Raw genomic sequence first — 26,277 nt, 5'->3', positions numbered from 1 at the left:
CCCTGACATGGAGCCGCTGCTGTTTTCCATTTCTAACTATCCAGAAGTTTATCGGTCCCTCCTGTTCAAATATAACTAATACTGGTTGATCCCAATGTAAATTCCTATTTAGTTTAATGGCTATTCTAACATGTAAGGTCTTCAGTTGAGCTTCTGAAGTCCTAACCAATGAGAGAGCTCTACCTTGTTTAAGCCAAAGTCAAAGTCATTGTCATTACTTCTCGTCACAGCTGTGGAAAACAATGTTGTTTTCTCCAGAACACAGTGCTACATTTAACACAGAACAGCAGCAGACAGACAATAAACACAATACTATAAATTATACAAACACTATACGATAAATTCTTCAAGTATCTCCACAATGATAACTTTACAGGAGAGGGCAAAAACGTTCTTTACTTTCAATGTAAGTTAATGTAAGGAGATTTCATTCAAAGCACTTTTAGAGCATTTCTACTGGTTCAATCATGACATTTTCACATAAAGCAAAGAACAGCTGCTGAGCTCAAATTATGCAGAAAACAAAAACTCGCAAAACATGGAGTTTTTTTTTAGGACAGCTACGATATATAATAACTATAGCTGTACAACCATTTACCACAGGTCAGTAGAGAAAACAGACCATCTGTTGGTCCATGGCTGCAATGACAGATCTGTGTGTATTGTTTAACAATAGTTTGTAATGCAATCAAAACTGCAGGCAATGTGCAGATTAAAGTGACTGTTCATACAAACTGAATGAAATTAAAGCTTCACTCTGAAGTGACTGAGTGTGGGACGTTAAAGTGCAGCAGATAAAGTTGTTTGGGAAATTTTTTTCATTATTTTGGGGGATGATTCGTCAGAACAGTGAGAATTAGATATAGCTGCGAGTTTAAGGTTTACAGTAGTGGAAGGAACATCCAGTTCTACTTTAGTGAGACAGCCACAGCCCGAAAATGATATGTGCTTAATCTTGAACAAAACCATTCTTAAAATGTCCATTGTGACTGTTTACGTGCTCCATGTTGAAATATTTATTGCAATTATTAATGCAGAGTTATGCAAGTGTAAAAATATGTTACAATTCAGTGACAAGAAGTCAGTAGAAATATACTCTAACCGGCCACTTCATTAAGTCCTTCTACTTGTTTCTACACTCATCGTTCATTTTATCAGCCTCACTTTTAATATAGTGTCACTCTGTAGTTCTACAATTACAGACTGTAGTTCATCTGTTTCTCTGCATACTTTGTTACCCTGTTCTTCAATGGTCAAGACCCCCACAGGACCCCCACAGAGCAGGTACTATTTGGGTGGTGGAACATTCTCAGCACTGCAGTAACACTGACGTGGTGGTGGTGTGTGTTAGGGTGTGTTGTGCTGGTGTGAGTGGATCAGACACATCAGTGCCGCTGGAGTTTTTGAAACACTGTGTCCACTCACTGTCCACTCTATTAGACACTCCTACCTTGTTGGTTCAACTTGTAGATGTAAAGTCAGAGACGATAGCTCATCTCCTGCTGCACAGTTTGTGTTGGTCACACACTAAAAAAATAAAAAATTGCAGGATTTTCTGGGTTTTCTGTAATTTTCTGTTAAAAATGTTTTACTTCTTTTTCCTGATGCAGAAAATTAACAGCTTTCGCTTTACTGGGAATTATAACAATGACAGGTATGTTTGCACTGCATATAAACTCTTAAAGCTCCCCAGCATTTTTATTCATATGCTTAAAGGAAAGATTTGAAGCATTACATGACATTTATTACACAAAGAAGATGAAAATAGACAATGCAGTATTTTGATTTGGCATCTGAGGCTGGAGATTTTCCTCTGCCAGTAGGGCTTCTTCATTAAGGACTAGAGGCTCTTGTAGAAGTAGTAGTGGTGTTCAAGGTGCTGCCACCTGCAAGTGAAGTATTAGAAGCGTAAGTGATTATAGTGGAAATGGATGATCTTGTTCATAAATTAACAGGTTTACTTCACCATGGAATAACAAGACAATTAATACTGTAGAAAAGGCATAAAAACGATTCAACTCCAAAAATCTCTATGAGAAAAGTACATATATGTAAAACTGTTCAGTGAATTTTTGAATATACTTTGAGGACTGTTGCTGTGTATTACGTAACACACTAGATGGCCAAAAGTATGTGGACACCCCTCCTAATGATTAACTTCAGGTGTTTCAGGCACACCCATTGCTAACAGGTGTATAAAATTTAGCACATAGTCTTGCAATTTTCATAGTTGGCTAGATCTGCCCTGGTCAACTGTAAGTGCTATTGTTGTGAAATAGAAGCATCTTGGAGCAACAACAGATCAGCCATGAAGCAGTAGACCACACAAACTCACAGGGCGGGATACCAAGTGCTGAAATGTGTGAAAGAGCAATGAATCAGCTTCTCTATCTGTCAGTCTGATGGATGAATCTGGGTTTGGTGGACGCCAGGAGAACATTACCTACCGGAATGCACAGTGCCAACAGTAAAGTTTGGTGGAGGAGGGATGATGGGCTGGGGCTGTTTTCCAGGATTTGGGCGCCTTAGTTCCAGTGAAGGGTGGTGTTGATGCCACAGCTCACAAAGACAATTTACACAATTATATGCTTCCAGCTTTGTGGCAGCAGTTTGGGGAAGAGCCTTTCCTGTTCCAGCATTACTGAGCCCCTGTGCACACAGCAAAGCCCATAAAGATGTGGTTTAACAAGTTTGGTGTGAAGGAACTCCAGTGGCCTGCAGAGCCCATATTAATGCCCATGGTTTTGGAATGGGATATCCAACAATCTCCAATAGGTGTGCTGGTCAGATGTCCACATACCTTTGGCCAAATATTGTGCATATGACAAAAACTATACTTGACCGGAAATGAAACATTCCAATGCTGTTGCAATTCATATTTAGCAACTTAGGAAAGCTGTTTTCTTACTGATCTTGCTTCTTGGTGTTGTAGCGGTTGTCCTACTTGTAGTAGTTGTGGTTGCAGTGCTTCCACCTGAGAATACAGTATTACTAGCATAAGTAAGGCTGCGAAGATGGATCAACTTAAGAATCACATAATTACAGTACTGTGATCTTAGACCACCCATTTATTTATTCAGTTTCCAGTAATGAACATTAATATGTATAAACATATGTTATTACATCTTGCAGGACCCTCTAGATATATAGATATATACAGTCGTTGGCTTTGTCACAATATATATATATATATATATATATATATATATATATATATATGTATTAGTGACAAAGCCAACAACTGTTGAAATAGAAATAGAAATATGAAATAAACATTTCATATTTACAAACGTTTGCTGAAGGTCTTTTCTTACCAGCAGTGCTTCTTGATGTAGTGGTGGAGGTGGTACTCGTAGGAACAGTAGTTGTGGTTCTTGTAGTAGTTGTAGTTGTGCTGACACCTGTAAACAAAGTAATGCTTGCATAAGCTGATCATCAGACAGATACAGGATGTGATCTCTGGATCATCAAGGCTTGTTCCCAGAGGTTTAACAATTTCAACTGGGGATGCATCAGTACCGATACTGGTGTTGGGTATTGGACCAATATCATGCTTAATTACTTGTACTCACACTCATAAAAATGCACCGATACCAACATCCAATACCAGATAGTGTGTGATGTAAGCCGAGTGTGCGCTGGCATGCTACTGAACAAACAACTGAAGCTGGCAGTGAAGGAGATTCACACCGAGAAGCGTTACTGTGTTACTGACACAGTGGAGGTCGGACACAAGCATCACTTTAAACATTCTTCCTTGGCAAATTCCCACCGGATCTATACTGTACGATTTTCTGATCTTCGCCTGTTTTTAAAGGTGCCATAGAATAGAAAACTGTATTTACACTGGCATAGTTGAATAAGGAGATCTCAGTATATGAAACTGACATACTGTGAACCTCAGACACTGTCGTCTCCTTCTTCTAATACAAATCCTGCATTTGCAAAAAGAGGCCAGTAAAATGGGCCAATTCCAAAATCCGCTACGTAACAGTCTCGACTCATTAATATTTACGCCCTTAAAATTCACATACAACAGCAGACAATGCCAAGAAAATGGCCGACTGTGTGCAGAAATGTACCATTCCAGGCTGTGAAGGGGATGTCGCCACTTTCTATACTCTTTCAAAGGAACCTACAACTTTCTTTCTGAAGGCTCAACCAGGTCAACGGGCATGGCTGATGTTCATCTTTAAACAAGGCTCAAGTCGGCTTCCTATTCACCAGCTTCTTAATCGAACGTTCCGTTCCACCTTAAATGCCGCAGCTTATACATGTGCCAGAATGTAACTGCGGCACCATTTAAGGTGGAACTGAAAATTCTCAAAACAGGCTGGCAAAAAGGAAGCCGACATCAGCTCCCACATCTCTAACAGGATCCAAGTTTCTGCACATTTCACTCTGGTCAGTTTCTCAAAGCTTGGACAGTATCGAGCAGCTTCGTTCAGTGTTTTGACTCTGAAGAGACGGAGACACAGTTCCACCTTTATTAGCATCACAACCCCAACAACTGCCTGTGAGCAGCCATGCTGTGAGATTTTATCCACTTTTAGACAGTTGAAGCAGATCATCTTAAACCGAAAGTTTCGTAGTGATAACAGCTTTCATTTACTTTCTGTTGTTGTCCAGATTAAACGTGAGTAGCAAGTGAGTAGCTAGTATAGGTAGCATTAGCTACTAGCAAGCTCCAAGTAACTAGCACAGCTAACTAAACAGTATGAGGACCAGCTTATTTACGCAGAGGTTCATTTTATGTTCCTGCCTGTGTTTATTTCCACATGTTGCTTCTGTGTGAGCCATCGCGGTGCCTAGCTGTAAACCAGCCAATCAGAGCAGAGCTCATCAGATTATTCATGAGCCCCATTTCATTCTAGGCCCAAATCATAGGGTTGGAAATGGGCAAGTACAACCGCATCTGGACATTTTTCACCCTGACTACATTCACATACCTTCTATGTAGACGTTGACATTAAAACATAAGATTTAATACAATATTTACAATATAACATACGACATACAAAGTCAGCAGATTTGAAATGAAGAGTAAAAGTGTGTAGTTTCTTTGTAATAAGCAACATATTCTATTCGGTGTCAAGCCTTGACAAGACTCACAACTCCTTAACTATTTCTTTTTGTTTATTTCTTTCGAAGGCCTGCTATCGAGTATCCCATGACATCAGTGACACGGCCAACATTTGAGTGGAAATTAAAATATTGCTGCTATCAGAAGGAAACCTTGTATCTCCATTGTATCTCCTTGTATCTCAATGCCTGTTGTCCTTTACACTGTGTGTAAATTTCATGATGAATGGACCAAAAGAAACAGCCCAAAATGACTTGGAAAGACGTCTGGTTCCATTGACTTACATTAAAATTAAAGTGCGTTGTCTTCTTCTGCTGTAAAGTTACCATTTTGGTGATACAAGATTTTCTTTCGACAACAATAATATACAGATACATGACACATACACAGACATGACATGATGACCTGGGGTAAGAAGCCCCGCGGTGAAAAGCCTCAATCTGCCATTGAAGTTTCTCAGCATGTGTAAGTTAGTCGATAATTATTGAAAAATTGTGTTATAATGAAACTACAACACATTTTATATGTATGTGTGTTTGAAATGATGTCTATGACATCAGTGACATCTGAGTAGAAAGAAAAATAAATATCTAGAACTTTAGCTGGAGTTCTTTTCTTACCAGGAGGGCTTCTTGATGAAGTGGGGGAGGATGTAGGAACTGTAGTGATTGTGGTGCTGATACCTGAAAATAATAAAAAGTTATCTTGAACTTCATTCGTGATAAGAGGTTTCATGTTCTTGTTGGTGGATCACCTCATTGAAAAGATTGAACGGTGAGTTTTATTGCATATCAATAAAATAAATGGATACACTTTTCTTCAATGGTTCTTTAGTACAGAGAATGGTCCTTTATAGAACCATGAGTTCTATATACAACCATTTCATGCTTGAATGTGATGTCAAGTTTGCAACAATAGAAAAACCATTTTTGGTGGTATATAAAAGCACTTTATACCATTTTATAGAACCATATTCAACACATTCTCCATCAATCTGAAGAACAATTTCACCTGGCAAAGAACTATTTAAGCATACAAGTGGTTCTACACTCTTAAAAAAGATGGTTCCTAAAGGGTTCTTTAGTAAAGAGAATGGTTCTATGTAGAACTATGAATGCTTTGTATGATTAAAGGGTTCTTTGCATCATGAAAGGGTTCTTCAGATTGATGGAGAATGTGCTGTAGATGGTGCTATATAGAACTTCTTTGAAAATGGTTCTACATAGCACCAAAAAGGGTTCTTCTATTGTTACAAGCTTGACATCGTCACAATAGTAGAATCCTTTTTGGTGCTATATAGAACCCTTGTAAAAAACCTCAGATCTTACTGTCTTACTGTCTTACTTTGTTTTTTCCATCAGTCAGCTTCATCAGATATAACAGCTCCCTTTTGCCCATTTTATTAACATGTTATAACTGTCTATTAATGATTTTAGGGGGTTTACAACCAAATTATTAACCATTAATAAACTAAGACAAGTATAGTGATATAGTAGAGGACCGCACAGGCTTGATTATTAATGTCTGCACCCGCACACTTCAACTACATATCATGTCTGCCTGCACCCACAAAATCTAATGTCATTCTTTATGGAGCTGCTTTGTGCGCAGGGGCTCAATCAAGCTGGAACAGGAAAGGCTCTTCCCCAAACTTTTTGCTGCAAAATATCTTTATAAACGGTAGCATTAACATCACCCTTCACTGGAACTGAGGGGCCCAAATCCTGAAAAACAGCCCCAGCCTATTATCCCTCCTCCACCAAACTTTACTGTTGGGACTATGTATTCCGGTAGGTAACGTTATCCTGGCATCCACCCAACCCAGACTCATCCATCAGACTGATAGATAGTGAAGTGTGATTCATCACTCCAGAGAACATGTTTCCACTGCTCCAGAGTCCAGTGGCGGCTATCAGAAGTACACAATGAGATTTTTTTTTTTGAGTCTTGATAAGTGCTTGTTGCACTGTTGTGTTACATCGCTGACGTTGACATCATTTTACTGGAAATTGAAACACGCAATGCAACATTTTATGTATAAAAAACTGAAGTTTCTGTCTTACCAGTAGTGCTCCTTGAATTAGCAGTGGAGATTGTACTTGTAGGAACCATGGTTGATGTTACGGGGCTGACACCTGAACAAAGTATTAGGAACGTAATTGAAAAAATATTCTATAATTCACAGATTAAAAGTGGTTTCTTGTGTAAAATTAATAACACGTGTGATCTCAAAAGTCATTCTATATTATGAAAAAATCAGCACTTATTTTAAACAAGCCAGCTATGAAGTGAAGTTTCACTGTAATGAGGAATCTGTTTTATTTGTTTATCAAGCATTGATAAATAAGTCCGTAAAGACTCACAGCTCCTCAGCTACAGTCTTAATATGTGTACAGCACTGTTCCTGTGCATGTCATGACATTATGAAATAAAAATATCCATTGCAAAAGCATTATATATTTGCTAATTGAAGGTCCTACCAGTAGTGCTTCTTGATATAATGGCGAAGGCCGTACTTGTAGAAGCAGTGGTCGATGTTACAGTGCTGACACCTGAAAAAATTATATTACTGTTAATATTAGTGTTATTATTCCACTGATGTCGGCTATCAGAAGTAAGCAAACTGTTTTATTTAATGTAAAGTTTAAATAAATGTGTTTCTAATGGCTCAAAAGTTATTTTTTAATGCTTGATGGACCGTTACCTGACGTCAATGAAAATGATATAATTTTCCTGGAAATTGGAATAAACAGTGCAATAAGATTTCTTGTTTTGGAAATTGAAGTTGGAGTTTCTGTCTTACCAGTGGTGCTTCTTGATCCAGTGGTGGAGGTTGTGCTTGTAGGAACAGTGGTTACGGAGCTGACACCTAAAAAATCATGGAATCATGAAAGATGTGTAGTTCGCTCAGAAGTTGATTTTTATATGTTTGATGGACTTTTACTTGACAACAATGAAAATTTTATAATTTTACTGGAAATTGAAATATACATTGCAATAATAATTCAAGTTTGGAAATTGAAGTTGGAGTTTCTCTCCTACCTGTGGTGCTTCTTGATCCAGTGGTGGAGGTTGTGCTTGTTGGAACAGTGGTGGATGGTACGGAGCTGACACCTGAGTAAATTATCAGAAGCGTATTGATCATTAGAGCACTTTATTATAAGGACAGTTATAATAACGGAGGTGTCAAAACAGGACAGATAGGAGTGTTTATGGACTAAAATCTCCTGTTCTAGTGTTTTGGAGTGTTTATTGATGTTGTTTGTGGACTAATATCTCCTGTTAGAGACAATTAGAGAGATGTGTATGTTATTATGCCATTGATGTCAGTTATTAGAAGTAAAGTTTTGAGAAGAAACTTTCTAAAAACCGAAAACTTTTAATTAAAAATATCATCTTTTAATATGTTTGATGGATTATTATATGACATCAATGACATAACAATTTCTGCCCTACCAGTAGTGCTCCTTGATCCAGTGGTGGAGGTCATGCTTGTGCGAACATTAGTTGAGGTTATGGAGCTGACACCTAAAAAAAAAATCAACAAAAAGCGTAAGAAAAAAAAATGTGTAGTTAACTTAAAAGCTGAATTTTTAATATGTTTGAATGACTTTTGCATGACGTCAACGAAAACTATATCATTTTACTGGATGTTCAAAAATACATTGCAATAATATTTCGTATTTGGAAACTGAAGTTGATTTTCTGTCCTACCAGTGGTGCTTCTTGATCCAGCTGGGGAGGTTGTACTTGTAGGCGCAGTAGTTGATGTTACGGTGCTGACACCTGACAATAAAAAATATTCATGAGAATATTATATATTGTTGACAGATGACAACACTTTATTTAGAAAACTGTAGCTTTGTACTGAAGATTGAGTTTCATTGCATACAACAAATTAACAGATGTTTAATGGTTTAATGAGGGTTACTGAACATTACATGACAGAACTTAGAAAGATACGACTTCACTGTACCAGAAAATATACAAAGCAAAAACATTTGATAATCAATAACGTATATGAGAGCTGTTTTCCTACCAGCAGTGCTCCTTGAATTAGCCCTGGAGGTCGTGCTTGTAGGAACCGTAGTTGAGGTTACGGAGCTGATACCTAAAACCATCACCAAAAGCATTTTTGAATATGTTTGATGGACTATTTCCTGACAACATAGAAAATTATATAATCACAAGGGAAAATGAAATACACATTGCAATAAAAATTTATGTTTGGAAACTGGAGTTTCTGTTCTACCAGTGGTGCTTCTTGATCCAGCCATGGAGGCTGTGCTTCTAGGAACAGTGGTCGATGTTACGGTGCTGACACCTAAAAATTTATTAGGAACATATTGGCCATAAGAGCATTTGCCAAACTTTATTATAAAGATAGTTTGACATGTATTTGCTGAGCATCATAACATAAATGTTTCAAAGGGAGGCATCAATACAGGATGGACAGGGGTGTTTATGGACTAATATCTCCTCTTTTAGTGTTTAGGAGTGTTCAGTGAGGTTGTCCTACCAGTAGTGCTTCTTGAACCAGTGGTGGAGGTTGTAGGAGCCATAGTTGAGGTTACGGTGCTGACACCTAAGAAAAAACTGTATTATTATCATAAAGATAATGAGACAGATGACTAGTGTTATTATTCCGCTAATGACAGAGATCAGAAGTAAGAAATGTGTTGCATTCAGTATGAAGTTTTTAGAAGAATATTTCTATAGAATTTAAAACTCCTCGATTAATTTCTCATGGATTGTTAGATAATGTCAACATACATTACATTCCTACCTGCCGTGCTTTTCGATCCAGTGGTGGAGGTTGTGCTTGTAGGAACAGCGGTCGATGTTACGGTGCTGACACCTAAATAATTCATTAGGAACATATTTGCCATTAGACTATTTGCTGACACTTTATTATAAAGATAGTTTGACATCTATTCACTGGACTTTATAACTGACTAATCATTAACCTCTGTTTCAAACTGAGGCATCGAAACAGGATGGACAGGAGTGTTTATGGACTAATATCTCCTATTCTAGTGTATATCAGTGTATATTGATATTGTTTATAGATTAATTTCTCCTAGTGTTTAGGAGTGTTTGTTGATGTTGTCCTACCAGTAGTGCTTCTTGATCCAGCGATGGAGGTTGTGCTTGGAGGAGCTGTTGCAGCCCTGACACCTGACAATAGAAAGCATTTATGGGAATATTATACATTACTGAAAGATATTAACATTTTGCTCAGAAATTTGTAGCTTTGCCTGAAGCTGAAATGTACTGAACATTGAGTTTCATTGCATATAACAAATAACAGATGTTTAATGGTTTAATGAGGATTACTGAACATTACATTACAGAACTTATTAAGATACGACTTCACTGCACCTGAAAATATACAAAGCAAAAACATTCGATATTCGACAACAAATGTGAGGCCATTTTCCTACCAGCAGTGCTCCTTGAACTAGCGGTGGCAGTTGCGCCTGTAGGAGCAGTAGTTGAAGTTACGGAGCTGACACCTAAAAAAATAATCAAGGGGAATTATACATTGTAATAATTCATGTTTAGAAACTGAAGTTGGAGTTTCTGTCCTACCGGTGGTGCTTCTTGATCCAGCTGTGGAGGTTGTGCTTGTAAGAACAGTGGTTGAAGTTATGGAGCTGACACCTGGAAAAATTATTGGGAACATATTGGCTATTAGGGCATTTACTGACACTTTATTACAACAATAGTTAGATATCTATTCAATGAACCTCATAACTGACTAACCATGAACTTCCGTCCTAAATGGAGGCATTAAGACAGGATGGACAGGAGTGTTTATGGACTAATATCTCATATTCTCGTGTATATCAGTGTTTACTGATGTTGTTTATAGATTAACATCTCCTTTTCTAGTGTTTAGGAGTGTTCAGTGAGGTTGTCCTACCAGTAGTGCTTCTTGATCCAGTGGTGGAGATTGTAGGAGCTGTAGTTGAGGTTACGGTGCTGACACCTAGGAAAAAACAGTATTTTTAGCATAAGGATAATGAGACACATGAGTAGTGTTATAATTCTACTGATGAAAGCAATCAGAAGTAAGTGTTTTGCATTCAGTATAAAATTTTAGAAGAAGTTTTCTAAAGACTCAAAACTCCTCAATGAATTTTTCATGGATTGTTACATGATATAAATGACACAGGTTTACTGGAAATTGATGTGTATTGTGCAGTAAGATTGTCATGTTTTTAAACTGCAGTTGAGTTTCTGTCCTACCAGTAGTGCTTCTCGAATTAACGGTGGGGGTCGTGCTTTTAGGAGCAGTAGTTGAGATTACGGAGCTGACACCTAAAAAGCCATTGCCAAAAAGCATAACTGATCATGGGAGACACATGTAGATTACTCAGAAGTTGATTTTTAATATGTTTAAGGAAGTATTACATGACGGCAATTAAAATTATATAATTTTACTGAAAATTGACAAATATACTAGAATAATAATTAAAGTTTGGAAATTGAAGTTGGAGTTTCTGTCCTACCAGTGGTGCTTCTTGATCCAGCGGTGGAGGTTGTCCTTGTAGGAACAGTGGTTGATGGTACGGAGCTGACACCTGTATAAAATATTAGGAGCAAATTAGCCATTAGAGCATTTGCTGACACTTTATTATAACTATAGTTTAACATCTATTCACTGAACTTCATAACTGAATAATAATGAACTTCTGTTGCAAATCGTACCAGTAGGAGCAGTAGTATACATTGACATTACGGTGCTGACAACTTACAGTAGAAAGCATTCATTAGAGTGTTATATATTGTTGACAGATGACAACATTTTACTCAGAAAATTGTAGCTTTGCCATGAAGCTGAAATATACTGAAGATTGAGTTTCATTGCATATAAAAAATAAACGGATATTTAATGGTTTAATGAGGGTTACTGAACATTACATGACAGAACTTAGAAAGATACGACTTCACTGTACCTAAAATATACAAAGCAAAAACATTTGATAATCAATAACGTATATGAGAGCTGTTTTCCTACCAGTAGTGCTCCTTGAATTAGCCCTGGAGGTCGTGCTTGTAGGAACAATAGTTGAGGTTACGGAGCTGATACCTAAAACCATCACCAAAAGCATTTTTGAATATGTTTGATGGACTATTTCCTGACAACATAGAAAATTATATAATCACAAGGGAAAACTGAAATACACATTGCAATAAAAATTTATGTTTGGAAACTGGAGTTTCTGTTCTACCAGTGGTGCTTCTTGATCCAGCCATGGAGGTTGTGCTTCTAGGAACAGTGGTCGATGTTACGCTGCTGACACCTAAAAATTTATTAGGAACATATTGGCCATAAGAGCATTTGCCAAAACTTTATTATAAAGATAGTTTGACATGTATTTGCTGAGCATCATAACATAAATGTTTCAAAGGGAGGCATCAATACAGGATGGACAGGGGTGTTTATGGACTAATATCTCCTCTTTTAGTGTATAGGAGTGTTCAGTGAGGTTGTCCTACCAGTAGTGCTTCTTGAACCAGTGGTGGAGGTTGTAGGAGCCATAGTTGAGGTTACGGTGCTGACACCTAAGAAAAAACTGTATTATTATCGTAAAGATAATGAGACAGATGAGTAGTGTTATTATTCCTCTGATGGCAGAGATCAGAAGTAAGAAATGTTTTGCATTCAGTATGAAGTTTTTATATTCTATGTAATTATATTCATATATAATATTTTATATTATATATGTTTTGCATTCAGTATGAAGTTTTTATAATTGTACCGGAAATTGATGTATATTGTGCAGTAACTTTTTCATGTTTGGAAAACTGAAGTTGAGTTTCTTTCCTACCAGTAGTGCTTCTCGAATTAACGGTGGGGGTCATGCTTGTAGGAGCAGTAATTGAGGTTACGGAGCTGACACCTGAAAAAGCAATTAAAAAGCATTTTTAATATGTTTGATGGACCATTTCATTACAATAATTAAAATGATATAATTACAATGGAAAGTGAAATACACATTGCAATAAAAATTAATGTTTGAAAATTGAAGTTTTTTTCCTACCTGTCGTGCTTTTTGATCCAGTGGTGGAGGTTGTGCTTGTACGAACAGTGGTCGATGTTACGGGGCTGACACCTGAATAAAATAATATTACTAGCATAAAAGATCATGGGAGAGATGTGCAGTGTTATTATTCCACTTACGTCAGCTATCAGAAGTAAACTATGTGTTTTATTTAGTATAAAGTTTATTTCTAAAGGCTCAAAAGCACATTTCTAATGTTTGATCGACATGACGTCAATGAAAATCAACTTTACTGGAAATTGAAATACACATTGCAATAATTCTTGTTTAGAAACTGAAGTTGGAAGTTGGAGTTTCTGTCCTACCAGTAGTGCTTCTTGATCCAGTGGTTAAGGTTGTGCTTGTAGGAGCAGTAGTTGAGGTTACGGAGCTGACACCTGAATAAATTATTAGGAGCATATTAGCCTTTAGAACATTTGCTGACACTAATATATCTTATTATAGTGTAACAGAGCATCTATTGAGGTTGTTTATGGGCTAATATCTCCTTTTCTAGTGTATAGGAGTGTTCAGTGAGGTTGTCCTACCAGTAGTGCTTCTCGATCCAGTGGTGGAGGTTGTAGGAGCCATAGTTGAGGTTACGGTGCTGACACCTGAAAAAAAAAACAGTATTATTATAATGAGGATAATGAGACAGAGATGACTAGTGTTATTATTCCTCTGATGACAGAGATCAGAAGTAAAAAATGTGTTGCATTCAGTATGAAATTTTTAGAAGAACATTTCTAAAGAATTTAAAACTCCTCAATTAATTTTTCATGGATTGTTAGATCATATCAATGACATCATTTTACTGGAAATTGACGTTTATTGTGCAGTAACATTTTCATGTTTGGAAAACTGAAGTTGGAGTTTCTGTCCTACCAGTGGTGCTTCTTGATCCAGCGGTGGAGGTTGTCCTTGTAGGAACAGTGGTTGAAGTTACGGAGCTGACACCTGTATAAAATATTAGAAGCATATTGACCATTAGAGCATTTGCTGACACTTTATTATAACTATAGTTTAACATCGGTTCACTGAACTTCATAACTACATAACCATGAACTTCCTTCCCAAATGGAGGCAGCAAGACAGGACAGATAGGAGTGTTTATGGACTAATATCTCCTATTGTGGTGTATTGGAGTGCTTATCGAGGTTGTTTGTGGATTAATATCTCCTGTTTAAGATGAGGAGAGAGAGATGTGTAGTGCTTTTATGACATTGATTTCAGTTATTAGAAGTAAATTATATTAGTCAGTATTCAATAACATCTTGTATTTGGAAATTAAAGGTGATTTTCTGTCCTACCAGTAGTGCTTCTTGAGCCAGCTGTGGAGGCTTTACTTGTAGGAGTAGTTGATGTTACAGTGCTGACACCTGACAATAGAAAGCATTCATGAGAATATTAAATATTGTTGACAGATGACAACATTTTACTCAGAAAATTGTAGCTTTGCCTGAATGTGAAATGTACTGAAGATTGAGTTTCATTGCATATAACAAATAATGGATGTTTAATGGTTTAATGAGGATTACTGAACATTACATGACAGAACTTAGAAAGATACGACTTCACTGCACCTGAAAATATACAAAGCAAAAACATTTGATAATCAATAACGTATATGAGAGCTGTTTTCCTACCAGCAGTGCTCCTTGAATTAGTGGTCGGGGTCGTGCTTGTAGGAACAGTAGTTGAGGTTACAGAGCTGATACCTAAAAAGAAATAATCAATTGGAAATACACTTTGCAATAATTCATGTTTTGAAACTGAAGTTGGAGTTTCTGTCCTACCGGTGGTGCTTCTTGATCCAGCTGAGGAGGTTGTGCTTGTAGGAACAGTGGTTGATGTTACGGTGCTGACACCTGAAAAAATTATTAGGAGCAGATTGGCCATTAAAGCATTTGCTGACACTTTACTATAACTATAGTTTAACATCTATTCACTGAACTTCACAACTGACTAACCATGAACTTCTGTCCTAAATGGAGGCATCAAGACAGGATGGACAGGAGTGTTTATGGACTAATATCTCCTATTCTCGTGTATATCAGTGTTTATTGATGTTGTTTATAAAACAACATCTCATTTTATAGTGTATCAGAGTGTTTATTGATGTTGTTTATAGATTAATATCTCCTTTTCTAGTGTTTAGGAGTGTTCAGTGAGGTTGTCCTACCAGTAGTGCTCCTTGAACCAGTGGTGGAGATTGTAGGAGCCGTAGTGGAGGTTACAGTGCTGACGCCTAAAAAAATCAGTATGATTAGCATAAGGATAATCAGACAGATGAGTATTGATATTATTCCACGGATGACAGCAATCAGCAGAGACATGTTTTGTATTCAGTATAAGGTTTACAAAGAAGTTTTCTAAAGACTCAAAACACCTCAATGAATTTTTCATGGATTGTTACATGATATAAATGACACAGTTTTACTGGAAATTGACGTATATAGTGCAGTAACATTTTCATGTTTGGAAGCTGAAGTTGAGTTTCTGTCCTACCAGTAGTGCTTCTTGACCCAGCGGTGGAGGTTGTGCTTTTAGGAGCGGTAGTTAAGGTTACGGAGCTGACACCTAAAAAAACATCACCAAAAAGCATAAGGGATTGTGAGAGAGGCATGTAGATTACTCAGAAGTTGATTTTTAAAATGTTTAATGCACTATTACATGACGCCAGTTTTCAGAAGACGTTTTCTAAAGACTCAAAACTCCTCAATTAATTTTTCATGGATTGTTACATGATATAAATGACACAGTTTTACTGGAAATTTGTAAGATTTTGTTTAACGGGCTTTTACATGTCGTCAATGAACATATAGAATTTTACTGAAAATTGAAATATACATTGGAATGATAATAAAGTCTTTGGAAATTGAAGTTGGAGTTTCTGTCCTACCAGTGGTGCTTCTTGATCCAGCGGTGGAGGTTGGGCTTGTAGGAGCAGTGGTTGATGGTGCAGGGCTGACACCTGACAATACAAAGTATTCATGAGAATAATATACATTATTGTTAGATGATAATACTTTTATTTAGAGAATTGAAGCTTTGCAAAGAAGATGAAATATACTGAAGATTGAGTTTCATTGAATATAACAATTATTTACAGATATTTAATGGTTTATTATTATTACATTATATGACAGAATTTATAAAGACACAACTTGACTGTTCCTGAAAATATACAAAGCAAAAACATTTGATATTCAACAACGTATGTGGGACTGTTTTCCTACCAGTAGTGCTTCTTGACCCAGCGGTGGAGGTCTTGTTTGTAGGAGCAGTAGTTGAGGTTACGGAGCTGACACCTAAAAAAACCATTGCCAAAAAGCATAACTGATCATGGGAGACACATGTAGATTACTCAGAAGTTGATTTTTAATATGTTTGATGGACTGTTACATGACAGCAATGAAAATCATATAATTTTACTGAACATTGAAATATACATTGCAATAATAATTAAGTTTCTGTCCTACCAGTGGTGCTTCTTAATCCTGCAGTGGAGGTCGTGCTTGTAGGAACAGTGGTTGAGGTTATGGAGCTGACACCTGGAAAAGCACCACCGTAAAACACAAGAAAAATGTGTACATAACTCAAAAGTTTGAATATGTTTGATGGACTTTTACAGAACAAAAATGAAAATTATATAATTTACTGGACATTCAAAAATACATTGCAATAACATTTCATGTTTGGAAATTGAAGTTGAGTTTCTATCCTACTAGTAGTGCTTCTTGCTCCAGCAGTGGAGGTTGTGCCTGTAAGAGACGTAGTTGAGGTTATGGTGCTGACACCTGAAAATATAAAGTATTCATGAGAATATTATATATTGTTGATAGATGATAACACTTTAGTCCGAAAATTGTATCTTTGCTGTGAAGCTGAAATGTACCGAAGGCCGAGTTTCATTGCATCTAAAAAATGAACGGATATTTAATGGTTTAACTCTTTGTTGGAATGTATGAAGGCTAAAAGCAGAGTAATAATGTCATAATTTATGGTGTGCTGATGTCACAGCTCATTGACGTCATGCTACTTTTTAGATCTTTGGCTTCGTTCAGCTCTCTGTGCCTGTGGCGTACCCTGGGATTCCCATTTAGTAGATCGTGATACTTGAGCATCTGAATAACTTTAACTCAACTCTAGGACTGGTTTCATATTCATATGACTTGTTTATTAAAAGTAAAAACCACACTGCAGGGTTAGTTTCTGTTTGGAACAGGGAGCTTAGCACTCCCAATGTGATTCCGGATTGGGATGTGATATTGCATAATATCTTCACTTCATCCAAAAACGTGACTCATCATTTAGTTAGTTCACAGGGTCTATGTAACATCATGCTGTGCCTTTTTGATGAAACTGTCCAGTGAAAAATGCTGTAATAGGTGTAATTCAGGCTCTGTTGGGGATTATATTCATAAGTTCTGGCAATATCCACGTATATGTCTTTTTTGACATGTATGTAAAATAAGAAAAACTTCATACAACCCCAATTCTAAAAAAGTTGGGATGCTGTGTAAAATGTAAATAAATGTAAATAAAAACAGAATGCAATGATTTGCAAATCTCATAGACCCATATTTTATTCACAATAGAACATAGAACACATATCAGATGTTGAAAGAGAGACATTTTACCATTTCATGAAAAACATGAAACACATGAAAAACTCATTTAGAACTTGATGGCAGCAACACATCTCAAAAAAGTTGGGACGGGGCAACAAAAGGCTGGAAAAGTAAGGTGTACTAAAAAAAACAGCTGGAGGAGCAATTTGCAACTAACTCACATGACTGAGTATAAAAAGAGCATTATGGAGAGGCAGAGAAGCAAAGATGGGCAGAGTTTCACCAATCTGCAAAAAACTGCATCTAAAAATTGTGGATCAATTTCAGAAAAATGTTCCTCAACATAAAATTGCGAAGACTTTGGATATCCCACCATCTACAGTACATAGTACCATCAAAAGATTCAGAGATTCTGGAGAAACCCCTGCACGCAAGGGACAAAGCCGACGGTCAAGATTGGATGCTCATGATCTTCAGGCCCTCAGGCAGCACTGCATTAAAAACAGGCATGATTCTCTAGTGGAAATCACAACATGGGCTCAGGACACTTCCAGAAACCGTTGTCTGTGAACACAGTTTGCCGTGCAATCCACAAATGCAAGCTAAAGCTGTATCATGCAAAGAAGAAGCCATATGTCAACACGATCCAGAAACGCCGCCGTCTTCTCTGGGCCAAAGCTCATTTAAGATGGACTGAGGCGAAGTGGAAAAGTGTCCTGTGGTCCAGTGAATCAAAATTTGAAATTCTTTTTGGAAATCATGGACACTGCAGCATCCAGGCTAAAGACCAGCTTGTTATTAGCACATAGTTCAAAAGCCAGCGTCCATGATGGTATAGGGGGGCATTAGTGCACATGGCATGGGTAATTTGCACATCTGTGAAAGGGCCATTAATGCTGAATGAAAAATACAGGTTTTGGCAACATATGCTGCCATCCAGATGACGTCTCTTTCAGGGAAGGCCTTGATTATTTCAGCAATTGGTCTCTTCACTTCCCAGACGTTTACAGACTATTGTTAAAAGAAGACGGGATACTACACAATGATAGACACGACCCTGTCCCAACTTTTTTGAGATGCGTTGCTGCCATCAAGTTCTAAATGAGTTAATGTTTTTCAAAAAATGGTAAAATGTCTCACTTTCAACATCTGATTTGTGTTCTATGTTCTATTGTGAATAAAATATGGGTCTATGAGATTTGCACATCATTGCATTCTGTTTTGATTTACATTTATTTACATTTTGCACAGCATCCCAACGTTTTGGGAATTAGAGTTTAAATTAACTAAAAAAAAATAAAATTAAGTTAAAAAGTAATGTAGTGGTGGAGATCATACTTGGAGGAGCAGTAGTGGTTGTGGAGCTCATACCTGAAAATAAAATATTACAAGCAGAATGATGAATCTGGTTGGGGCCACAAAAAACAGCTAACTTGTAAAAATAAAAAAGTTCAATGAACTCAAAAGTTTAAGGCAGCCATGTTGCTAACTTTTTAAACTTGCGAATCTTTTTAATATTTCATGATATCAATCACAAATGTGTGGAAATTAAAGTATCCATTGCAATAATATTTCATAGTTTTAAGCTTTAAGCTTTATCTGAAGTTCTTTTCCTACCAGTCTTGCTTCTTGATGTAGTGGTGGAGGTTGTACTTGGAGGAACAGTGGTCGTGGTTAAAGTGCTGACACCTGATAAATGAGTGTTAGAAGGTTTATTGGTGGATGTTGGTGGTTCTAAGTGCTGAGCATTCCATGACATCAGTGACAAACTGAACGTTTGAGTGGAAATGAAAACATACATATCAATTTACTATTTGAAAACTGGAGTTCTTTTCCTACCAGCAGTGCTTCTTGATGTAGTGGTGGAGGGCATACTTGGAGGAACCGTAGCCGACGTTACGATGCTGACACCTGAAAATAAGATACAAGGAGCATCATGAGAGAAATCATTTTGAATATTTTCACCACATTTAATTCAGAGAATCACAGCTAATCAAATCGCCAATGGACCACATTCCAGAGAAGTTATATTATGTGTCCAAAAGTTTGTAGTCACTTCTTCTAATTAGTTAATGTACCTCTCGCCTCAATTTTGTCTGAAATGTAACAGAGGCTAGAATGGAGGAGTTTACTTAGATCTGACTCACAGACCTATAAACTGATCTCTGACTCTTGCCGTGTTATCAGACCACGTGTTGTGGATTATGGTGTTTTTGTGAAGAGCGGTGAGGCTTTGAAGGTGAGGACACACAGATTTGCAAGCATTTGCTCATTCGGTGCTCATGCTGCAAATGATACCACCATAACTGCTGGGAGTAACGGATCATAAAATCATTCACGGCAATTAAATCCTGAGATTTCAAGCTTTCTAACAGTATATTGCATCATTGTATTGCATTGCTGGACGATTTGATGCATAAAAATGAAGTATAAGAACTGGAAGTGAATGGTATTTGTACAGTGATCTAGGTAAGGTTAAGGTGCACACATTGCCAACGCAGGCGTTCACTTGCACACAGTTTCCATAAACTCATAGAAAAGCATTGCTGATAGAAGATAGAAGCAAGAAAAGAGAGAATACATTTGCTGTAAATTACTTTTTTCATCTGTAGAAGTAATATATTACATCGGTCAAGGTGGCGATACCCTGCCCTCTCACTGCTCTAGCATCTCTAATGCAAACTCAACTCTTATTTCAAAAGAATAAAATACTTTGTTTGTCTAGGTGAGCATCGCTGTAGCAAACGTGATATCTTTTAGGGTGTACTGCAGGGTTCTGTATTAGGCCTACTTTTTTTTTCAAAATACATGTTACTATTAGGTCACATTATTAAAAAGCATGCAGTCAGTTTTCATAATAGATGATACGCAATCATGTTGAGAGCCGGATGATATTTAAAGATTTAAGTGCTTTAAATAAACGAAGAATCTGTCTGTCCAGTATCATTAACAGAATGAATAGTATTTTTTAATTAATTGAAGAAAAAACTTAATTGGTAATGAAGCAAAGAGAATATACATTTCAAGTGGTCTAGGAAATATAGTCTGGGAAATCAAAAAGAGGAAAGCTTTGGCATCTTTTTTTTTCTATGCTTCATGATTTCTAGTGACGCTAGCAACTGGGGGCGTGTCTACAGGAGAGATAAGCCTTGCCCACCCAGAGGAATCATCTACCCATCCAATGAAAACTCTTTTTTGAGTGTTCGTAGTTTTTTCGTCATAGAAAATTGTGTTATTGCTCATCTAAAATGCACTGCTTTCCTATTGGCCGTTCTGAAGGTGTGGCACTTCTTCACATGTTCAGTACAGACATGAAGTGAACTGCTAAGCCGGTTTGTAGCTGCTCTCAGCAATCCAAGTAAAACTGTTAATACCTTACGTTTATTCTTTTCTCTGGTTCTTTCAAGTCAGTAGTCTTGTATAGTTTCTCACTTGAGTTTGCACATCTTGCAACTGCATGTTTCTTTTAAGTTACCAGCTGATTTGGTGGCGATTGGTCAGTAAATGAAGTTGCAGGTCTAGTCAGAGAAGAAAGGCTCCTAAACTTTAGCTAACTTCGTTACCCCAGTTTGGCGCATTACACTGTAATTTTACAGTTTTGTTGCCACCATCAGGTGAAAGGAAGAACTGCTATATATTGGCTGGCGGGCCGCTTACAACACACTCTTAAACAGAAGATACAGGCCAGTTAAAATCTGTCTGTGGGCCGCATTTGGCCCTGAGGTCGGACTTGGACACCCCTGATGTAGTAGAAGAACTTACCATTGATTAGCAGCAGTGCTGACACACACAGCAGGATGTGGAACCCCATTGCAATAAACTGAAGCCTAGGAATTCAAATCAGCCTGAAAGACAAGAAAATATGACAACATATATTGTAAACGCTCATGTGTACATATCTCGGCTCTGACCATTATAAATAGAAAAAAAAAAAATAACCGAAACACAAGTTCCTGCATTGTTTGTCTACTGTTTCTATTGCAACCACAAATAAACCATCCCTGATCCTGATGCTTCAGTGATGCTTAACAAAACAGTCTTGGTAACACTTTCTATGAAGGCCATGCCAGTGAGCATCTATAAACATATTCATGAACATGCAGATTTAATAACACGTTCGTAACATGTTATAATGCACTCATTAGTCATAATGCATTCTACAAGCTGGGAGTTCCTTCAGCACAATATAACATGTTATGAACGCTGCTTATATTGTGTTTGTAGGTTAGCAATTCATAATAAATAATAAACATGGCTATAAAGTGTAATGCAATAAGTATTTATAGCCATGTTTACAGTGCTGTTTGTATGAATTGTAGCGTGTTATGAATGTGTTCATAGTTTCTTATAGACATATTCAAATAAAGGTAGTAAACTGCCTCTGGGGCAGTAGAACCCTCAAGGGTCCATCTCAGTACCTTCAGTCAGGGAACATAATTGTACCATAATCCACTGAAATGATATGTTCTAAGCTGTACTGACTCCACACACCCCGTCTCGACTCCAGGCTTTTATTTTACTGTTCTGTTTAAAACATTCGGTTATGAAAAGGTACAAATACGAACTTTTCACCTGGAAAAACTTATTTAAGGTTCAAAATCAGACCTAAAAACCACTGTTGAACCTTTGAGGGAACATTTACACTGTTTGTACCTTGATGAACTAAAAATGTACCTGAACAGAACCTTTATTTCTAACAGTGTAGTAATGCCTAAACACTGTCCTGAGCCACTGACTGAAGTAGAAAAAAAAGCAGAAATTATATATTTAACAGAAAATGACACAGTAGCCTCAGCAACCAATAATTTTTCCTGTTTTTACTTTATATACAGGTCATTACAGGTATAGGGCAGTATTGATAGACATATGGTAGTATAAACAAATTATGATGACTTAGTTTAAGACTAAGGGAAAGCTTATTTAAGCCTAAATGTCATGGTTTATATAGGCAGGTCATACTGCGCTGTGCAAGCTGGATAAGTCTCTTGGTAACAGTTTACTTGAAGGATGTCTACATAACACATTTATAACATCTGATATAAACAGTCCATAACATGTTCTTGAATGTTTAAATCAATGTTTATGACAGGGACTACTATGTCATTTTACTGAGATACATTTAGATACATACCTTATGACCCCAATATAGGTTGTGTCCTTAATATATTCATTTGTGGCCTCAATATAGTAATTTGTGGCCTCAATATAGTAATTTGTGGTCTTAATATAGTAATTTGTGGCCTCAGTATATTACTCTGTGGCCTTAATAATTAATTCATGGGCACAATATAGTAATTTGTGGCCTCAGTGGCCTCATAGTAATTCTTCATATCAATGAATTAATTATTGGCTACAATATATTAATTTGTGACCTCAGTATGTTAATTTGTAACCTCAATATATTAATTTGTGGTCTTAATATAGTAATCTGTAGCCTCAATGTATCAATTTGTATCCTCAACATACACTCATGGTCCTGGTATAGTAATTTGTGGCCTCAATGTATTAATTCATGGCCTCAATATAGTAATTTGTGGCCTCAATTTATTAATTTGTGGCCTCACTATATTAATTCTTGGCCTCAATGTATAATTTATGGCCTCAATATATTTTTTGTGGCCTCAATATAGTAATTTGTGACCACCTTAATGTATTTTTTTGTGGCCTGAATATAGAATTTCATTTTCACTTTTCCATGAAACGCCTTACCTAGACATGCTCATCTGCCTGAGACTCTCCAGTTCTTGTACAACATTTTTCAAAACAAAAGACCTGGACAGCCAAGCTAAAAATGACCTGGCCTTGGCCCTTTCGAGAGGTAGTGCTTCGACACTTAGCAATTTTTGCCTAGATTTTTAATTAAAAAAATAATTGGAAAGGATTTTTAATGATATTTTTTTCTTAAGCATAGGTTGTCTCCTGCTGATTAATAAACACTTCCTGAGCTGTTATGTTTACCTGCGCTTTATATTTAAGTGCTCAGATGATCTAAAATGAAGTCATAAAATTAAACTAAACATCAACAAGAAGCAGCTCAACATCATGTTTTTTTTCTATAAATGTACTCCATATTTCTCAGAGTGTGACAGAGGCTTTTATTCTCTTGTACAGAGTTGACATTTGCTGACATTTCTCATTCACTTGAATTCTATTCACCAACAGGCTGAAAGCAGGTTATTGACTGTGTGCTATGGATTTATTTATTTATTTATTCATTTTCTTGCTTGAACGTACATTTTAAAAAGTCAACATTCCATAAAGTTAAAAAGATGTCAAACTAATTCAGAGCGCACGAATATATTACTGCAACATAAAACAGACAAATTTAAAAGAGGTTTAAAAGGCTTTACCTGTGCTGGTGAGAGCGGGGAGAGTTACTAGAAGCAGCAGTCTAGGAATGATGCCTCATCATCTGCATTTGTGAAACTATATACAAACACACAAACACGAATAACCGGTTCTTCATTTCTAATAAGAACCGCGTTTGGTATGTCGTCAGGGCACCAGCGTATCACAGAGGCTACATCACTCGAGACTTTTATACATTATTTCTATTAAAACAGATGCCGGATTTCAGATAATGAGCTCATTTAGGGAGAAATGAGGTTTATAAAAGAGGAGATTTTACAGCTGATAAAGGCGGGCAGGTCTTTGCATCACATATCCTGGAAATGTGAAACTGAAATATGAATCTTTATGCTTCAGTGAATGGACTTGTGTCCTCCCTTCCTTTTGTGCTTTTCACTTCTTTTGTCTTCACTGTCTGCTGCCTTTTTTTTTAAGAAGATGGCCAGAGGAAAAGGATCTAAGCGGCTTTGAAAACATACTGACAGCAGGAGCTTCAGTCACTGCTCAAAGATGGACCAGTTTCTCCCAGAATGCACCATTTATTACATCAGTCCGCTGTATTTAGGGAATACAGTACATTACTGCAGTGTTTTTGCTGTAAATTTTATGGAGCTCCTACGGTGACATGGTGATTACTCTTCTAATAAGGTGTGGCCACGAATTAATATATTGAGGCCACGAGTTAAGTTTCTCTTAACTCATGACCTCAATATATGTTGTGTCCTCAATATATTAATTTGTGGCCTCAATAAATTCATCTGTGTCCTCATCATATATTCATTGTCACAATATGGTAATTTGTATCCTCAATATATTAATTCATGGCCTCAATATAGTAATTTGTGGCCACAATATATTTATTCTTGGCCTCGAATACAGAATGATTTCATTTTGACTTGTCCATGAAATGGAAACCTAGACATGCTGATCTGACTGAGACTCTCCGGTTCTTGTTCAACCTCTAGCATTTGGCAGAACTGAAAGAACACTTTGAAAGTTTCGTTTCAGTTCAAACAATAGAGGTTGCACAAAAACTGGAGGCCTGTCACAGTACTGTTTCACAGGCAACCGGGAATGTTATGAAATGTATTGTTTGATAAATAAAAATGTAAGAAATTGGATCAGGATGATGGAAATGGCCAGGTTTACCTCTTTCTTTTGTGTATGTGTGTGTGTGTGTGTGTGTGTGTGTGTGTGTGGGAGGGGGGGGGGTGATCACATAATTGAAATATATCTTAAGATTTTTGAATCACCCAATAAATACAGGGTGTCCCAAAAAAATTTACATAATTTGAGATGTGAATATCTGAGTAACTACATGTCCTGGCAAAGATTTTATAACCAATTTCACAGCTTCACAAATGTAATACCTTCCATTACTGGTGGTCATCCAGATCCCTTTGTCCTTCACAGACAGCCTTCCTCTTTGAATTGTTTGTGTCGTGTCCAAATCTGCTTTCCAGTTGGTGCATTTTTATTGAATTTTCTGGAAAATGCTCGCTGCACTCTCGTTTGACTGTGTTCGAGCTTATTCTAACACACAAAATGCCTTTTCATTTCTAGTGAACGCCGTTCTTCACCCTGAAAAAACACATTAAAAATTAAACTTGGTTAGTTTTTACACATTTTGTTAAAATTTGAGATCATTTGAGGGAGAATTGGCTGTTATTAGACCACAAAATGATCAATCAGGCCAATGTGAGATGCTAAATTAGCCCTAAGTGTGAGTGTGTATTTAGATGTATATGTCTGTCTGTCTGCCCTGTGATGGACTGATGGACTGGCGACCTGTCCAGGGTGTTTCCTGCCTTCGGCTCAAAGAGTGCTGGGATAGGCTCCAGCTCCCCCCAAAACCAGGAGGATAACTGGCTTAGAAAATGTGAGGTAATTGTAAGGAATTTTTGTCCATATAAACTAAAACATGTTATTGTTTGTTAATGCCTGTTAATATATCGCTGCTGGCGGAGGAAAACCTTGTATCTCCATTTTTTACGTTTTTTAGTTTTTGACATAATTTGAAAGTACCTGTTACCCTTTGTACTGTATGTAAATTTCATTATAAATGGGTTACAAGAAATGACCCAAAATTACTTTGAAAAACGTTTGGTTGCACTGACTTACATTAACAGTAAAGTATGCTTTTTCCCTCTCAGGTAAAGTTACCGAGTTTTTTTTCTGACAACAGCGAAATATATATTCATACAGTGAGGTCCAAAAATCT

General features: G+C 37.0%; 2 protein-coding genes and 1 long non-coding RNA gene across 3 annotated transcripts; all 3 read right to left on the bottom strand.

The window, feature by feature from the left end:
• Positions 1 to 1,756: 1,756 nt before the first annotated feature.
• LOC118808906 lies at positions 1,757 to 3,394 on the bottom strand. Its single transcript, XR_005007321.1, has 3 exons — positions 3,315 to 3,394; positions 2,909 to 2,974; positions 1,757 to 1,886 (listed from the first exon to the last, which is right to left on the bottom strand). It is a non-coding gene; the product is annotated as an uncharacterized LOC118808906 (long non-coding RNA).
• Positions 3,395 to 7,758: 4,364 nt separating this feature from the next.
• LOC118808779 (cell wall protein DAN4-like) lies at positions 7,759 to 14,830 on the bottom strand. Its single transcript, XM_036571655.1, has 23 exons — positions 14,781 to 14,830; positions 14,445 to 14,513; positions 14,020 to 14,091; positions 13,135 to 13,206; positions 12,922 to 12,993; positions 12,590 to 12,655; positions 12,322 to 12,393; positions 12,108 to 12,179; positions 11,599 to 11,670; positions 11,336 to 11,407; positions 11,010 to 11,075; positions 10,676 to 10,747; positions 10,528 to 10,599; positions 10,199 to 10,261; positions 9,870 to 9,941; positions 9,603 to 9,668; positions 9,336 to 9,407; positions 9,123 to 9,194; positions 8,798 to 8,869; positions 8,540 to 8,611; positions 8,126 to 8,197; positions 7,887 to 7,952; positions 7,759 to 7,787 (listed from the first exon to the last, which is right to left on the bottom strand). Exons 5-23 carry the CDS (start codon positions 12,953 to 12,955, stop codon positions 7,759 to 7,761), a joined length of 1,254 nt encoding a protein of 417 aa, XP_036427548.1. The 5' UTR covers positions 12,956 to 12,993; positions 13,135 to 13,206; positions 14,020 to 14,091; positions 14,445 to 14,513; positions 14,781 to 14,830.
• A 7-nt stretch (positions 14,831 to 14,837) lies between these two features.
• Positions 14,838 to 24,099, bottom strand: LOC118808778 (cell wall protein DAN4-like). Its single transcript, XM_036571654.1, has 13 exons — positions 24,059 to 24,099; positions 21,471 to 21,553; positions 19,548 to 19,619; positions 19,326 to 19,397; positions 19,047 to 19,079; positions 16,863 to 16,934; positions 16,617 to 16,688; positions 16,374 to 16,445; positions 16,037 to 16,108; positions 15,643 to 15,714; positions 15,317 to 15,382; positions 14,931 to 15,002; positions 14,838 to 14,845 (listed from the first exon to the last, which is right to left on the bottom strand). Exons 2-13 carry the CDS (start codon positions 21,517 to 21,519, stop codon positions 14,838 to 14,840), a joined length of 732 nt encoding a protein of 243 aa, XP_036427547.1. The 5' UTR covers positions 21,520 to 21,553; positions 24,059 to 24,099.
• Between the last annotated feature and the right edge of the window lie 2,178 nt (positions 24,100 to 26,277).

Source organism: Colossoma macropomum, unplaced genomic scaffold, assembly GCF_904425465.1.
Source record: "Colossoma macropomum unplaced genomic scaffold, Colossoma_macropomum, whole genome shotgun sequence".
Classification (NCBI taxonomy): domain Eukaryota; kingdom Metazoa; phylum Chordata; class Actinopteri; order Characiformes; family Serrasalmidae; genus Colossoma; species Colossoma macropomum.
The sequence above is the reverse complement of the archived record's forward strand: the minus strand, read 5'-3'. Positions and strand labels throughout refer to the sequence as shown.